At 36.4% G+C, this 18,117-nt stretch overlaps 1 protein-coding gene across 4 annotated transcripts in view; it reads left to right on the forward strand.

The window, feature by feature from the left end:
* The first annotated feature begins 381 nt into the window (after positions 1-381).
* CLNK (cytokine dependent hematopoietic cell linker) overlaps positions 382-18,117 on the forward strand; it is an 80,325-nt gene continuing 62,589 nt past the window's right edge. For 2 of the 4 annotated variants that reach the window (XM_067298226.1, XM_067298227.1), the window contains exons 1-2: positions 566-643; positions 17,158-17,207. Coding sequence is in view for 2 of the 4 variants with exons in the window: in XM_067298227.1 (XP_067154328.1) it covers positions 17,197-17,207 (11 nt within the window). In the remaining 2 variants the exon portion in view is untranslated. Of the gene's footprint in view, positions 400-509; positions 644-17,157; positions 17,208-18,117 lie in introns of those variants that run through there. The other 2 variants (XM_013960017.2, XM_067298225.1) reach the window with 2 other exon arrangements.

An 18,117-nucleotide genomic window follows, 5' to 3' on the forward strand; every position in this document is an offset into this window, starting at 1 on the left:
TTATGAAGGAGGTTGCATTTAAATACGTAGGTGTGACTGCAAATGCAACTTATCCAATTTCAACCATCTCCTACCCCACTGATCCTTGGAACACTAGGTTAATTTGTCTGCATCTTTTTTTCACCCCCCCCCCCCCTTCAAATCTTATCCCTGTCCTTTTCTTTAAAAAAAGACAAACAACCCGTACCAACCTCGGCTGTACTCAGCCCCTATCTCACACCTTATCTTCTCGCCTACTGTAGTGACCTGTCTGGGAGTGTGCAGTGCATAACATCCATAGGTAGCCTCATTGATTTTTGTATCCGGACATCCAGAAGAACATTGCTAAAACGAGGCAATTGAAGAACTGAAAAATTTGGAACAAGCAGTTTTGGATGGGAAAATCACAGACTATTCAAGGTTCTGAGGCTGCCAGAGTGCTGGAGGCAGGGCGGGGGTGGGGGGGTTGATTACTGCCCCTTTAATTCCCGTATCTCCAAGTTAGGACACTTCCCCTTTAACAACCTTGGGCTTGGTTCTCTGCTCAGTCCATTTGAATGCAGCATTTTACTATTTTTTTGCATAGCTGGAAATGGTTGAAGAGGTATGAAGTAGTGGAAAATCAAGCTCCATATCCCAGATGCAAACTAAGAAAATCTAGAAGGTAAAGTTGAAAGAATATGCAAAATCCAGTAGACAATATTTCTGCTGTGAATTTATTTTCTATATTTCTCTGTAATATGACAAACTTGGAGTTTCTTTGTGTGTGTGTTTTGTTTGTTTTTTTTTTTTAACTTTCAGGTTCTCACTATTTCTAGCCTCATGACTGTAAATATGAGTGTCACTAACACCATATTCAACAGGCTTTAAAATAGTGAGTTGTGGCTTTTTTAATAAACTGTGGTTCTTTTTATCTGTTTCCTGATTTTTGAAAATGTAGACTTTATATTTACAAGCTTTCCTCTAAGGGTTAGGAAAGTTTTAAGTGAAAGCTGAATCTCATATAATCATATGACTCTGGGGCTGTGCGCTGTTAGAGGAAAAATAGCATATATTGCAAAACTAACTCATGAGAGTTGGCAGCAGTGAGTGTAATGCTTGTCTTTCAATCATCATAAGAAAATGTTCAGAATCAAATATATAAAATCAGAATGAAATGTGGCAGAAATATTTCTATTAGTCTCAATTGTATAAAAGTCTGTTTGTATGCAACTTATAAGCCAAATCTAAGTTGGCATTGTCCCTGTAAACCAAAATGAGGAAGAACATTGTAGAATAATATGAATAATATTTGTTTAAGAAGTAACAGCTTCTCTGAATCTCAGTAAAAATAATTCTCTTGGAGACAAGATAAACATTACTTCTTATTTTATTTTCCCTATGTCATGTATCTGTAGTGATTATTTAGTAAGCTGTAGAAATGGATTTTTCAAGATGGCAATCTTAACATGTAAAAATGAATAAGAAGTGGGAGGCTTAGCTATGCTTCTTTTCATAATGTAAAATGTAGTCACAGCATAAAACAATAAGCATGAGTCTCAACTTCCAAGAAATTGGGAGAGACACTCTACCTATTTGTCCATAAGATGATGATGATTTTCTTACAGTGCTTGACACAGTGATGTGTTATTGTGGCTTATATTCAGTGATTTCAGCATGCTCTGAGCCAGGTTCTGTGTGAGAATCCCAGCAAAATATCTTACAATATCTGAAATATATGTATCTGTTCCATTAGAAATTCCAGCCACTTATGAATGTAATCATCTGGGTGCCCAGTAGCAATAATCATTGTTTGGGGGGGAAAAAATACTAAAGAAACTGGTATTATCCAAATAGGTCTCCTGCAGCAGCAGTAGTGGAATGAATTATTTACTGAAAGTTTTCCTGTGATTAGCCTTCCTTGAGTAATACTGTTCATTGGTTTAAATCAGAAGTCCTCATTCTGCATACTGCTATTTCTTCAGAGGAATTTTATCTTAGAGCCATCTCTCTTCCAACACACATTCTTTCTTATCAGTATTTCATTCAGTGTACTTTTTGGAATCATTGCACAGCTCTTTGAAGTAACTATCTGCATTTTGTACACTATGTATGCAGTGGTAAAATATACTACCACTGATCATTTTATATTCCTGACACACACACTTACATACACATATTGCCCAAATAGTTGACACAGACATTAGATACCAGGTATCAGACATCAAAGTCCTAGAAAACATGTTCAGTAAGTTTGTCTCTTCAGCAGCCTTATGAAGTTTAGAAACTTTGTTATTTGGGAAGGGCTGGCACTGAGCTTTTTGGTAGAGGATAGTGTTGAATTACATGCAGTCAGCAGGGTGGACCATGTATATGCTGAGAAGCATAAACCAAGATGTGAACTGTGTGGTAACAGCACTGAAGCAGAATCCAAAACCTGTAATAAGCAGCCCTTCATTGTCTTGAGGGACTCAGTAATACTAAACTTAGAGGATGAGGGGGGAAAAAAAAGAAGAAGAAGAACTAAATAAAAATCTAAGACCCCAAATGTTGCATCAGCATAAGACACTGACATACTCTTTTTTGTAGTTTATACTGAAGAACAGGTTATCCTTTTGTTTATTAAATGCTTTTGATCTCATTTAGTATGATGGCAGGCATTTATAGCTTTTCTACTACCATGTCAGAAAAATGACTTTTTTTTGGTATACAGGAGAGATTAATATATACTGGAGATTAAAATAATTTACAGACTCATTTCAACATGCTAAATACATGAAGAAAATTTCAATAAAGCAAATACAAAGCAATAACAAACAAATCACACCTTCAGGCTTGCTTGTAAAATAGTGCATACATTGTATACAGCTCGACCCCTAGAGTGGTATTTCCTCTATATTTTAAAAGAATGTCCCAGAAAACTATAGAAAAATTAGCTTGGAAATGATTGTATGTAACAAAACCTACAATGGAACACTATATAAGACACTCTGCCAACAGTGATTGACTAATCGGAGACTGTCACCAAACAGCTATGGACTAACACCCAGTGTTAGTAAGACCACAGCTAGCAAAGCTGTACTTTTCCTGTTGTCCACAGATGAAGGATGCGAAAATGCAAAGGCAGTTCAAAGGAGAGCCAAAATAATAAACTAGGGGATCAGAAAAATAAGCTGCATGATATGAGACTTAAAGAGCTCAATTTATAAAATAAGTGCTTGATCATGAATACATGAAATAGCTGCTTGACAGTGGGAGGCTTTTGAACCTTGATGACAATGACATAACGAGATCCAATGACTAGAAATGGAAATTAGACAACCCAACTTCCAAGTAGCTGGAATTTCACAAAAGATGAAATTTTATAGAAATGACAGCAATTAAGTACTTCAGCAACTTAGCTTTACTAACACCTTGAGCCTGTAAAGTGAGATTAGATACAATTTTCCAAAATAGAATTAATTTCTCATTTGGAAGAAATTCCTTGGCTTGTGATCATGGTATGAAGCAAAGAGTAAGCTCAGAGAATCTTTCTGGGCTTGGAGTCTGTGGGCTGGATTAATACCAGTCTTCTCTCCTTTTTCTGATCCCAGGAAGAACAAGATTGCATGCAGAGCCCCCAGTGTGGTCAGCAGCTCTGCATTGAGATAGAGATTGCAAATTTCATGCTTTGGGATTATCAAAGTGCCTGTAAAGAACTGAAAAGAACGGTTTTTCCTTGACACATTATTTGTTACCGAGGGAACAATGGTTTGATCTCCTTCAGAAGCAACATGGTTAAGCTACAGGGAAATGGTAAGATTCTGAGAAGGGTGGACCTCCAAGCCTCCCAACTGGTATGACTTGTTCCAGTTCTGATGAATGTTAAATAAATAAATAAATAAATAAATCATTGAATGTGGAGTACGAAAGGAAATTTCCTCTCAAGTCAGAATGTCAGAAACCAGTTTTCACACTTTCTGACTTAAAAAGTCTCATTCTGTTCCCCCTAAGTCCCTGTCATTGCAGAAAACACTAACTTTGATGGCACTTCACTCTCTTACCTGTGGTAAACATTCATTTTCTGAGTACTAAAATATTTTATCATCTCATTTAATAAGCTCTAATATAAACATGATCAAACAAGATATTCTCGTGGACTGACATTTGACCTCATTCATTTCAAACTGTGCGTTTACCATCTGTCCAGTATTCTCTTAAGCAGAAGATGACATACATATATATACTATATATACATATATATGTAGAGATGTACGTATTATATTATTACATATAATGCAATGCAAATATGATAAAGGTGCCTAAATAGAGTGATTTTAGTAACAAAGCCCTCTTTTATTTAAAATGTGACTAGATTTCTGTATGTGCTACTACTAATCCACTTACTATTTTTATGTTCGTATTGTGTTAGCACTTTGAAAGTTAGAATCCAAACAGAAAAAACAGTTGTCTCTTTTTCTATTTCAGCCTGATTTCTAAGGTGGATACTAAGAGAAATTATAGTATTTGGCCCATGTAAATACTGCTTTAAATATAATGTTTTAAGCATTTAAAAATACTTTTCACCATTTTATGAACACATCTAATATTCCAACACACAGACTTTAGAGAAAGGACTTGAGATGGGACACAGAAGTGACCTTTAAGTGACAGATAGTCTTTTTTCCTGTGAAAAATAACCTGCATTTCAAAATTAATGCAAACAAAATAGCTTCACAAATCTGTAGCTGCTTGGATAAACTGAGATGCAAGTTTACTGAGCAGCTTCTAAGGGAACCCTGCCAGTTGCAACTCTGAGAAGTCCCCTCCTTGCAGACTGCTCTAGAGTCCTCCCATAGCTTAAGTCCCAATTTCACAGCAAAGAGTCCAAAAACTCAGAGACGTGATTCATGTTGGCTTTCTCAGAGCTCCTGGGCTCCCTGCTATGAAGGTAAGAGCTGAGCTCTGGCTGTGTTCCTTAGTCAGAAGTCTCCATTTGAATGGTGCTGCCCAGGATTGTGGCCTCTGGAGTCACATCAGGCAGGGTGCCTGAGACCTGGGTCACCACAGCTCCCAGACTGCCTAACTCTGGGAACCTCTCAGGGCAGAGTGGACCCAGTGTTTGCAGAATGTAGTGTTTCTGGCAGATAATTTACCCCTGTACAAGCTGAGGGCTCTCAGGTACTTCACTGAGAATCTGGAAACAGGATGTTGGGAAATGAGGCACCCAAAGATTTCAGATTAAGATCTTATCTTGTATCAGATATCTGATATCTTGTATCTGATATCTTGTATCAGAGCATCCAGTGTGGGGGTCTCTTGAAGAGTTGTAGAACCACCAGGTAGTCCAGGAGAGATTTTGTCAGCCCTTTCTTGAGTTCACTGGTATTTCCTTAAAGATGAGAGGTTTCAAATGAAACATTTAGGGTAATTGTTTTTTTTTTTCCTGAAAAAAGAAGGGGGGCAGAGTTAGAGAAATGTGACTACTTTCATTAACTGAAGTCAGAGTGTGCTGCATTTTGGATGAAAGAGAGTGCTATCGAAGGGTAAGCACTCTGAAAAATTAGATTTTTGTCACCTTAGAGTGGACTCTCAAAATTAATGGAAGGTTTTTACCTGAATCTCTCAGTTCCCGGTCGGTCAAATTTGGATAACATTATGCCATCGCCTTTCAAGGGTGTTGTGAAGATTTATTAGTTAATATTTATGAAGCACTTGGATGCCACAGTGATGATGCCATAGGAGAGTCTGTCAAGACCATCAAGAAAGTAATTAATTGTTCTTTCTTCAAAGCAGGTTTCCAACAACAGGTAGTAAAAAAATGCTTGAGACACAAACTGAACAGTGAAGAAAAAATAAACTGTTGCAATTAGCAAATCCCATTTGCTGTATGCATTTAGCATGGCATCTTGAGCTAAAAAAAAGAGGAGCCTTTTTTCATGTCAATAAGAATTAAGCTGTGTTTAATCTGGAATAAGATTGCCCACACAAATACATTCTGGCATTTCTTAATTTGTGAGTGCTAGCTGTGCAAGCTTCATAAAGTTCTTTAATGCTGAATCCCTGCATAATCTCTCAGAGATTAAAACACATCACTAGATGTGTTTTGATGTATATATTTACCTAAATGAGAATCTAACAGCTAAGATCTTCAGTGAATGTTCATACAACAAGTAGTTTTATTAAACAAAAAGTTATTTCTGATAACCTGTTCCAGGAAACATGACCACCCACAAAAAGCTTTTTAAATTGGAAGAAACACACCTACAAAAAGCATGAGCATGTGTAGTGGTCTTTTTTTTTTTTTAACTACAGTGCGATATATTTAAGAAAAATATGCCATTTCATTTTTACTAACTTGTCCAAAAAATTGGTCTAGACTTATTTGAATTGATTAAATGTATCATCAATAAAACTTCCAAGTATTCTGTCTTGGGTGAAACTCAAGCACAGGATATATTTGTTCTGTTAACAAAAATCTCAAATTAAGGTGCAGTCATACATCACAAAAGCAGGCCTCAGAATTCACTGTCTCACCAATAAATTGTTCTTTGTGAACAGAACATCAGCTAAGTCCCACTTTTGGTGGAAAATGGCTAAATTTGGAATATGTGCAGAAGCCCAGTGAGAGATATGGAATTATTATACTGGAGGAAGACCAGCTTGTCAGCCATTATCTTTCACAATGCAAAAGATGGGTGATCATCTGGTCAACAGCATCTTGCATCCAGCAGTATGGATCTGGCTCCAGACTTGTGCTTTCTGCTGAGCTTTGAGCTTAGCAGCAGCTGAAAGTCTTTGTCACTCAGAGCCTGGACACTGCCTTTTTGAAAGGAAGCAAGTCTAATTAAATAATATTTTAAATTTAAAAATAATTTAAATAATATTATTAAATAAGAAGAACTGTGTGTCTGTACTGGACAATGTTATACCAATGTGTTATCTCAAACACTACAACTATGTCTTCAGTGCTTGATACTGAGGTATACAAGGGACAGGTGGGCTAATGCACAGAGGAAGGCTGTGGACTTTTTTTTTTTTTACTGATTGATAATCCTCCATAGGAAGAGTAACCTCCTATTTCAGAGATGGCATAGGAAGTAAAAATAAAACAAAAAACAAAAAACCAACTTCTCATCTTTGGAACTTGAAGAACAGGTTGGCTTTATTTAAGTAAAAATGCAAAGACAGGCTATGACATTTTACTTTAGTGTCTGGAAAGTGATAGTGACACTGAAATGTAGATGAGTAAAAAGATACAGAAAAAGCAACTGGCCCCAATTGCTCAACTGCTCCTTCATGCCCCACTTAGACATAAGACACTGAGTAAGTTATCTTGTCCTATCAGTTGAACTGGAAGAGACAGAAATAAAGTCATTTTCTTCACTGTTTTAAAGGCACAGCAATCAGTAACACTTCACTGATCCTTTTGGCAGTCCCATATTAACACCAAGGAGCAAGGTGACAGAATGCATCCTGCAGGTTACTACCTATTTACAATACTTGCTGAAATATCTCTGAATTTACTTGAAGCTCACCATTGAACTCCTTTTCCCCAAACTCAAACAAGTTATTCTGTTGCCTAATTACTGCAACCAAGCCAACTACACTATCAGGCTTCAGTAATCTGTCTGGGAGAAGATGGTAATTCCAGCCTATGAAAGGTGAATTAGAGAGATCTTTGTTTCAATTTATACAGACTAATCCAAATACCTCATTTTCCCTAAAGGAACTGATTTCAGCAACCTAAAGATTTCTGAACCCAAGCCCACATTTGACAGCTGTGTTATTTAATAGTGCAAGTGGACTACAAATGACCATGTAAGTTGAAAGGGGCTAAGAACAAATCACTAAGAACAAGTCATTAGTAGCTATGTTTTTGACTAGTGTATTTCCATTACTCTTGACTCATGAATATAAACATCATAGCTATTTTAATAACATACTTTCTAGAGCTAGCTGAATTAGAATAAAATGTCGGTGGAGACTATTTTCTTTGTTCAGCCAGGTCTGATATGTTTTTATTAATCAGTGTAAAAAAAAACCCTTTTATCTGATTAAAGTCAAGCTTTCTGGCAGCACACTGTGAGGATTACAGTCTCTCTTAAAAAAAAACAAATAATAAAGAAAGAAAAAGAAAAAAATCTCGGAGATGAGTAATTGGCTTAATATCAATGAAATCTTGATAAGTTACCAGTCAAAACCTGTATCTTTTTTCAGTAAGTTTTTATATAGCCCAGACAGACATTTTAGTTATATGCAAACACCATGTTTCTAGTCAAAATGGAGCAAAATGTGTAATAATAATAAGGAAAAGCAGGAGACCAAATTTTTCCATATATTTGATGAAAATGTGATATGTGGTCCCGGTCCCAAAATGGCAAAATTTATTTTGCAAACAAAATTATTTTGGTTTGACAATTTAACAAAGTGAAACTTTTCAACATTCAGGGGGATGAGTACAAAGAGATTCATACTGCCCAACTTCTAGACATTTGCATTCTCTCCAGGTCCCTTTACTGGCAAGGGAAAGAGTCAGAGCAATTCAGAGGACAAAAAGATGCTGCTCTGAATCACTAAGAACTCAGTCTCTCTCCATTGACCATACAGTAAGCAGTTTCCTAATTCAGTTGAGCTGGGCACCTGAAGTTTAGACTGCACAAATGAAAACAGTTAAACAGAGATATTAGCTGAAACATAAAACAAAACACTTAACTGCACATCAAAATTTCAGCTTTTTCACTTCACCAGAAGTCATTTGTTTTTTTTAACCTGAACTGATGCAAGTTTTTCCTGTTTTTTTTCATTCTTCATTCAATCTGCCAAAGCAAAACCCATTATTTTTCGAGCTTTATTGACATGATTTCCCTAACCACTATATAAAACTACACTATAATACACTGCATTCTCACCAGTAATTAAGCATCAAAGGATCCCATAATGCCTTCTGGCATTATGATCTTTTAATTTAGTATCTGAGGAAGAATGTTTCTAGAGTAAAAAGTCATGGTCTGACCTCATTTATGTTGATATAGTTGACATACTATTGCAAACTTTGTGAACTTGATTACACATAGGTATTTTAAAAGAGAGGTGGTCTCCAGTCAAAAAATAACAGAGGAACACTGTACACAGAATTTCCCAATCAGATATACTAGCCTCATTTATATTAGCATAACATACAGTTAAACAGTTCATCAGCACTCACACCCAAAAATAATTATGTTGTTAGAAACTGAGTTTTGTGATTCTGGCATTTCATTCTGTGTTGATGGCTACCTGTAGTATTTTGAAATGTGAGTAACTTACCAATGTTGTTATGACTAACAAAAGAATTGACTAAAAAGGAAAAACAAAGGTGCAGAAATGAAAGGGAAATAAAATTGACATCTGAATGCAGGAGTTTTAGTTCTTTATCCAAGAACTGAAGGGAATAATTAGAACCTCTTAAGGATTCAAACTTAACAAACATCCCCCAAAACAGGAAATGCAATGTACAATCCATTCTTCCCTCCCCCTTGCAGAGAATAATGTTCTATGTCTATATTGTTCATTAATGGACATCTCTATAGACCCCATTAAGAGTCAGCTCTTCTGTATGGTAGGCTTACAAGAGCAACTTTACATGGGAAAGAAGAGGACCCTCCTCAGCACAGAAGAGCTTCAGGTCTAAGGATGCCCAGTGTGTGTGTTTGCGTGTTTGTGTGTGTGTGTGTGTGTGTGTGTGTGTGTGTGCGCGCATTAAGCTTGTCCCAAAGGCAGTCTGCAGCTTGTCTACCAAGGCAGTCATGCACATGGAAGCTGGCAGGAGGTGAATTACACTGTTTTCATCTGCCCTGGAATGATGCTCTTTTAGAGACATATATATGTGGCATTGAGTTGCTCCCTGTAAATGAATCGTTCTCTTAGAGCAAACAGTTTGGATATTAAGGTAGTAATGTACAGTTTACTAAAGACAAAGTAATATTGATGTCATTTATAATGTTAAAGGAACTTTTTCTAAATAAAGCAAACTTTGAGGGAATTTAGCAGCTAACCACTTAAGGTGCTGAGCACTTTTCTGAGGAACTGAATTCTTTCAACTTCTCCTAATTGAAATAGGAGCTTAGTGTTTGTAGAATTAAGCCTTTGACAACATCTGTTGCTCAAGGATGATGGTTGCACAAAGAAGTTTTGATATTAGTCTCAGTCTTCACAGCGCCACAACTGTGCAGTGTACCTTGCTGTTCAGTATAAAATAGAAATGTGTGTCACAAAGACTTACGTATGATCTGCAAAGACATTAAAGAAGGCTTGCACCATTGCAGTCAAATAGTGCTTTTTAAAATGGTATCTGTATAAGCTTTCCGAATGTAGTCTGAAAAAAAAATTGGTAAACTACAGAAATATCTAAACTGTTTCAAAATTGCTGATTTTTCTTCACTTTTTCTACAGCTGAATTACTAGCGGAACCCAGTTGGAACTAAGGTTGCAAGTAGGTTTGGGTCAACCAAAATTATTTTTATCGGTGAATAAAGCAAATAATTCTAGGCAAAAGCCCCCCAGTCATAAGTACAGCACAAAAGAGACAATCCTACCAGAAACTGCCTGCCAGCTCCAGAATTTTCTGTTCTGTAAAACAATGAGCAATGGACAGACTTCTGGAACAAAACAAAGTCATGTTAGCATTTCCTCAGCTGGGAGAAACACTGATCTATATGGAAAGCAAGGAGAAGAGAGGATGAAACAGCTGTGAAGGCACTGCTGCAATAAGTGCAGGAAAATACATCCTGCAATGAACAGTATTAAATGGGACAGAGAAACTAGTGCCACTATTGTTCCACCGTTAAATCTCTTCCTAAGAATCCCTCTAATCAGTCTCCCTGAGTAGATAACTAGGACTGTCCAGAGCAGACTAAGAAAAGAAAGATGAAAACTGAATTTTCAGTTTGCTTTACAGGGAGATATTTGTACTCCTTCTCTAAAATGACAATTAAAGATAATGGTGGGACTCCTATAGACTCCAGTTTATGTTAAATCAGGGCTCTGTAGTTTTGGAGTGTTTGATTATAAATTTGTCTGTCTTCCATAACAATGAGTATGTGCTACATTCTAATTATAATTATTTTATTTATACACACAGTACTGTAAATGCTATGGCTTCAAATTTTTTGCATTAAAAATCTTAAATAAAAACCTAACCTGCTCTCCAAATACAGGCAAAATACCCATTGGTTTGTGGGTTGTATGCTGAACTAAGTGAGAATTGGAATAGGCTATTCCATATTTAACTCATTCCTTGCCTGAAGAGCAGATTTTCAGCTAAAATACCCATCTTTTGCATACAATAAGCCCACAGCAAAGCTGCTGTAGAGGGAGTCAGCCTACAATATAAGAATTTGTTTGGGAAATTCCATCACAATGTTTTACTGGCACTGCAGTGTGAGTGCCCCATGTATGCTGATTTCTGGCCCCCCTCAAATGCCCTCATACTCACACTGCACAGCATTCCTCATGGTATACTATGGGCAGATGTTTTCATAATGTGCAGCTTTCCCTCACCATTTTTTACAAAATTTTATTTTTAATGGAAAAAATGTATTTACCAATGTATATACCAAAGTATATCTTTTAGAAATCACATACATTTTTCTAAATACATATAAGTCTTAAAATGTTTTAAAATGTAAGGAAAAATATTCTTCATGGGTTACACAGTAGGCTTACGCATAGGTACAAAAATCTACTGAAATCCCATGAAACTGCAGAGTAAGCTTAAGCACATTGCTTTCAGAATATTCATTTCTTTTGAGAAATAGATAGTAAAAATAGTTAAACATATCTTAAAATAATTTAAGAGTTCTTCAAACAGCTTGAGAAGATGAGAAAATTTAAAATCAAGAGGAATAATTATTTTTCCCTGTTAAAATTAAGCAGCTGCTTGTCAAAAGAAATTTATTTTCCCCATGCTAAGATTTGAAACAGCTATTGACACAGAGATAGAATTGTTAAACACAGCTTAAGGTAAACAAGAGCAAGAGAATATGTGTTCTGTCTTATCTCACTAAGGCAGATTTTTTGAGGCAGAAAGGAAATAATGGGTATTCACTGGTCAAATCTCATAGTGCTGATTGGTGCCTGAGCATGTGGTAGCCATCCACAGGAAACTCATCAAAAAGCAGCAGAAGATTCTTCCACTTGCAGTGTTTCTACTTACGTGCATCACTGACCTTCAGTTAGCTTTGTGAAGCATTTAGAATGGTGCACAGAAATTGCTTCACAGGGGAAACCATCTCAACGATGTGCTAGCTCAGAACCCACACACCTTAAAGGAAAGGATCTGTGAGTTGCCCTTGTTTCTTCCTGTGTTCTTCTGCTTTGAAAAGGGTTTTAACCAAGGGATTGGCTTGTGTTTCACAGTCTGTCTTTGCTCTAACATATTCCTTCTATGACTTAAAACATTAGGATCGCATGGGATGTAGGTCCAAGAAATAGCCTGTCATATCTGATGAGTGCATGGCATACAGCAAAAGCCGTCCAATGCATTTTCAAACTATTTTCATCTCCTTCTCCATTAAGCAAATCAATATAGCCTCTACCAAGCAACTAGACCTTTCTTGATTAATTTTTCTGTATGTTTTTTGCATTGCTAACATGTTTCTGTGTAGACGTAATGTATTAAAACAGAATTTCATTATACAGTTAAACTTAATAAACCAATGCAAATACTTTCCTAAATAAATATCTTTACAGAGAACTTTGATGGCTCCTATTTGAGATATATTTTGTTACTATGAAACTTCTGGGTACATTTCTGGCAAGAGAAGGAATCAGAATAATGTGCTATTAAAATAAATTGAGCAACAGGCTAATTATTGCCAGAAACAAATTAGTGAAACTAGATTGTGTTCATTTCAATCAGATACATAAGTACTTCTGCCTCCTACATGTGGCTGTTTTCTGTTGCTGTGAAGAAGGAATTTGAAAATAATCTTGACAGTGCCATTTGACAACCGCTTTACACTTTCTGGTAAAATAACTGTTCCAGTTTCAAACACTGTTCCCTATTGTGCTCAATACTCTCACTGGCTTAGTACCACAGAGCTTTTCAAAAGGAGATAGAGGAGCAGGACAGTGGCTGAATAAAAATTAAGCTACCTACCATTGTAGCTCTACAGCTGATTGTCTGAATCGGGCATACTGTAGTGTCTACAGCAGCTTTCATCCATTTCCATTAAACTTTATTGTGAGAATAAAGATGGCCAAATGAGCAAGAAGGATAACCAGTATAAGGTCTACCTGGTGTAGTGTTGCAATATCTGATTGAAAATCTGGCTCCTGGTAGACATTTTTAGCTGTTTATAGGAATTGATATAAAAGACGGTGGTAATTATTTACAGAACTGAAAGCCAGATTCTTCAGTCCTTCCTCAAACTTCTTATTGACTCAGTGAGGCCTGATTAAGAATCTGGCTCTCTGTGAGCTGGATTTTAAATCCAGTTTTCAAAGGTGTCTAAAAGATTTAGAAATTTATGTACCATTTTCAGAAGCAAATTTTAGGCTTGCAAACCTATATTTGATTAAAAAAAAAAATGGTTCTGCACCAAAACAAGGTAGGTTTAGTCTGAGGGGGCGGGGGGAAAGGATTAACTTTAAATGTCCTGTGGAACCTGTAGTTTTCTTATTCAAATAACAATGGCATAAAAGCTTGGAGTACTAACTAGTACATTAGTGGACAGTGATCTTACTCATTTCTAAAATGGAACATCTCTGCTTAGCATTTTAAGATACTGGATCATCCCAAGAATACTGCAGGTTTATATGGTTTACTCTGTTCTGCTCTATTTGGATAGATGACTCATGAAATTTCCTGCAGAGGCCTGGAATCTTTTTGACTTGTGCTTCCTTCCTCTGAAGGTAAAAGTCATGGCAAATCTGCTGTATTTTGTGCAACAGAGCTAAAACAAAAGCAAAGGCAGGTGTTTTTTGCGCATTTTCTCCCTCTGACTTTTAATTTGAAATTTCATCCAAGTAGCAATATTTGAAAGTTTTTGACTAGTTCTCATTGTTCTTGGCAAATATGACTACTTGGCTGGCTTTTTAACTATGCTTCAGATGTTGACTAGCTATTTTTTCAGACAGCACATAAAAGCTAACAATGGCATAGTTCTTCCTCATTTTCTAGTTACAACTAATTATGCTTTTTCCTGTTGGCGACTTGGGTTGTTTTTTTTTCTTTGTTTGTTTTTAAGTTAAGTTGAACGAAAGCACCCAGTCCAAGCCTAGCTTAAGGGAGAGTAGGTTTTGTTGATTTTCTTTGACTACTAAGATGCTGCTGCTCTTAGGACAGGGATATATGATGTGGATGTACAGCACTATGCAAAACAATATGTGCCACTTGGCTGAAAGGGTTCTAACAAACTTTTATTAGTATAGTTTATTTATTAGCAAGGGCTTTCCTGCAGTGTGACTTGCTCATCTCTTGTGCAGCCAATTTAGTGTTCTACAGCCGAAATAGGAACAGGATCTGGGATAAAAGTACCTCCCTCCATCTCAGAATGAGGTGAGTTGCATGTGCCCTTACATCAGAGCTCTGGGCAGGAGTTTTAGCCGAGGAGAAACGATGCTTTCTGTGGCTCCTGTGCCATGTGCTGCAAATCTCTGTGTCCCTGTGTTTGACTGACAGAGGGAGAAAGGCAGTGTAAAGTGCATCATGATGCCCCAACATTTTGGTTGCCTGAGAAAGATTTTTGTGGTCCTACTGAAAAGCAGACAAGCAGCTAAGGTCTGCGATTGTCACTTATTCCTCTCTTAATCCATGGAAGCTCTAAATTTTGAATTTGAGTCAAGTTTCCTACTCTAAATGATTCAAAAAGGGGGTTTTTTGATCAGTATCAGACATGTCTGGTAATTTGACTAACTCTATTTTTTCCAATAATTTTGTTTCAAAAGGCCCCCATGCCTACAGTAAAGGTCGTCACCCAGATTCAGTAGGTGTGGACTGCCAAATGAGTGGCTTATCACAAAAGTTGTATGGGGGAAGCTAGCTATTGTTATTTCTCAGCTGGGGATGACTTCTAGCTAGATTTACTTACAAGAAAAAAAGAGGTATTTCTACAAACAATCCATCAGCTGAGTTCTACATAGTATTCTCTGGCATCTTTCTCAGTTGAATCCTGCTAGTGTTTTCAGAATTTTCTCCCTAGTTCATCTTTCATACTTAATGCTGACAATTTCAGTCATTCAATACTCTAAAAGTAGGCCTTCGAAAAATCATACATTTGTTTGATTCTTTAAGTGAGTTGTCCCATTTTGTCATTCCAATAATTTAGACCTTGTACTTTTAAGATTCATTCTACACCAAAAGGGCTAGAAATGTTCCAAAAAAACAGATTATTGTGTAATTCTATGTAATTATTACATTCCTAATAAATCCTTCATTTGCAATATTACAAATTATTGATAACTACTGGAATTATTGTAAGTTTACAATTTGGCTCACGCTATCTGTGTTTGAATATTTTCAGAACAAGATTAACAACCTCAAGGAACACCCTAACAGAGAAAATATAGGCCAAACTTCTCACATTCAGTGTCCAATTTTCAGATAGCTCTAGACAGCTTCCTTCTCGGTATTTAGCTCTTTTCAGACACCTGAAATACAATATCCTATATTTAAGGAGGAAAAATCACTGGTCTTCTTTTGTTCCTCTATAAGAGAATTTGACACTTTGGGGGTAACTTTAAAAAAACAGTCATTTAGACAAAAACACAGTTTGCCACAGGTCTTCCAGAATTTTTATTCTGCCTTAATTTTAAAAGGAACCATTTTTTCCAGTGGTTCCATTTGAACCATTAAGGAATCATTTTTCTTAATCAGATGTAAATCTATTTCTAATCTTGTTGCCTACAGCAAATTGCAAACCATGGTTGGCTATTTGGACTATCTCAAACACATACTTGTGATTTCAGATAAAGAACAACCTTGCCATAGAAATCTACGACGAATTCTGCAAATACTGACTAAAATAATCAGCACAAAAAGACAGCAGGAGCAAATGAACTGAAAAAATAAAACATTTTAGTTCACTGCAGATATCATTCAGCAATAGCTAAAATTGGGATAAGGCATTTTAAACTAAAGCGAATGTGTACACACCCCTGTAAATAGAAAGCTTAAGAATATTTTTGTGTGAATTTAAGGCCAATTTAAAGTGGAAAAGTGAAAAAAGCTGAAGATAGTAGACAGCTCAGAAACAGTTGATACACACGTTTGCAAGGCCCTGCTATTTGACTAGCAGCTACACATTAATAGAGAAAAAAATAAGACTATTTTTTTCTCACTGAAGTTATTAGGCTGAGAGAAAGTAATGGCAGTGAACAGCGATAGAGATACAGTATGTGGAAAGGTTAGAATTCTATTTTTTATGTTCAAATTATGGGACTACTAAGGCTTCTGTTAAGAAATAACAGGTAGAGACAAGCAGTTGGAAATGGAAAATTGAGTCATCAGCATAAGAGACAAAGCAATACGATAGCCGACAACTCTGAAGCAGCTTTTATAATTTTTGAATTTTGCAAGAAAACTGTAAAAGCCATGTTTTTTTGAATTTATATATATACATGTGTGTGTGTGTGTTTGTGTGTGTATACATATATATTTAAGACCTCCATTTCTGGACAAGGAGTTTCACAGACCCATAATGTCTAGATATGGGTTTGATAGATTCTCTTCAAACTGCATGCTCAGTTTATAAAACTTTCATTTCAGTTCACAAATTCCCACATAAATACAGATCTGTATGTGCAAATCCCATCACTGAGTGCACAGATGGTAATGGCAGAACAGCACATGCATAAATGAAAATTTGTTCACGTACAAATGGAGATTTCATTAAGGCCACCTTTGAAAATATGACTGAGCTACGTTGGTCATAATCATCATCATGTCTTGGAACAGACTACTGATGTCAAAAGTGTCAAATTTCTCCTGCCTTAAAAATAGATGGTATCTGAAATTAATTTTTTTCCTGGTTTAGCAAAAAGTTCTTAGCAATACCACCAAGCTACCAGTATGCCAGCTCCAGGTAATTCTTAACTTCTGATTTGAAAGGGAACCCTTGCTTATAAAAAATAAATACATAAAAATAAAAAGTAGAGGATTGGATCCTCAGTCTACAAATATATACATCTAGATTTTGAAGACCCTAGATAATTAATACATTTACTTTCTCTTCACAGACTCATTTGAAGATTTTGCACTTCCTTGATTTAGAAATCATGAGCAGGGAGTAAGTACTGTATTTGGATATTTGCCAACCTCTCTGGCACTCTATACTTAGCTATTATTGCATATGATTATCGATGTTATTTTATGTTCACTCATACTAAAGGTTAGGTGATACTCTCATAATCTTTCCACATCTTCTATAATCTGTTACTGCCTTTGTCCTTTCTGAAACTGTCTTTTCCTGCTTCACCTACTCGTTCTCAAATCTCTAGGAAGATTTCTGAAGGGTGTCCTTAATTCCACTCCTCTTACCTCTGGCCTTCTGTGTGTAAACCTCATCCATCTTTCTAGCAGAGTATTTCAGGGGACTTTAAAGAAAGCTGAATGGCCATTGGCCTGCCACTGTTCATAAGACATTAGTGCCTGAGGAGATGGTTTGCATGGAGGCAATGAAGCCAGGCACAAAGTGCACATACTCAACCTCAAGCAGACATCAGAGAGAAAGGTAAACCTAAGCATCTTCCCAATTTGGGGGAAAACAGCTGCACCACCCTAGAGTTGGTTCCTAGGATCCTCTGGAAGTAGACAGTATGGATCATCAGCAAAGTTTTGGCTTGATTCTGAAGCCAGTTAAAATATACTAAATACATGGCCAGTCATTTATCCGAGGTCATACAGGGTTTCAGCAGTACATCCCAACACAGAATGCAAGCTTACTGAAGCTTACTCCAATGTTCTGCACTGAGAAACAGTACTTCATTTTTTTTCTTTTCAACAGGGATATCTGAAGATTAAGTTTGTTCAGAGCAGTTCTAGAATCATACATTAGTGGATAGCTCTAAGAATATATTTAAAATAACTTGAAGCCAATAGATTTTTCCACTGGTAATAAATGGACTTAAAAATTATTATTGTGTCTCAGTGTCTTATCATCCCTGAAAATATTTCTCTCATGTGAGTATCCAAAAATG

The sequence above is a fragment of the Apteryx mantelli genome, chromosome 5 (genome assembly GCF_036417845.1).
Source record: "Apteryx mantelli isolate bAptMan1 chromosome 5, bAptMan1.hap1, whole genome shotgun sequence".
Taxonomy (NCBI): domain Eukaryota; kingdom Metazoa; phylum Chordata; class Aves; order Apterygiformes; family Apterygidae; genus Apteryx; species Apteryx mantelli.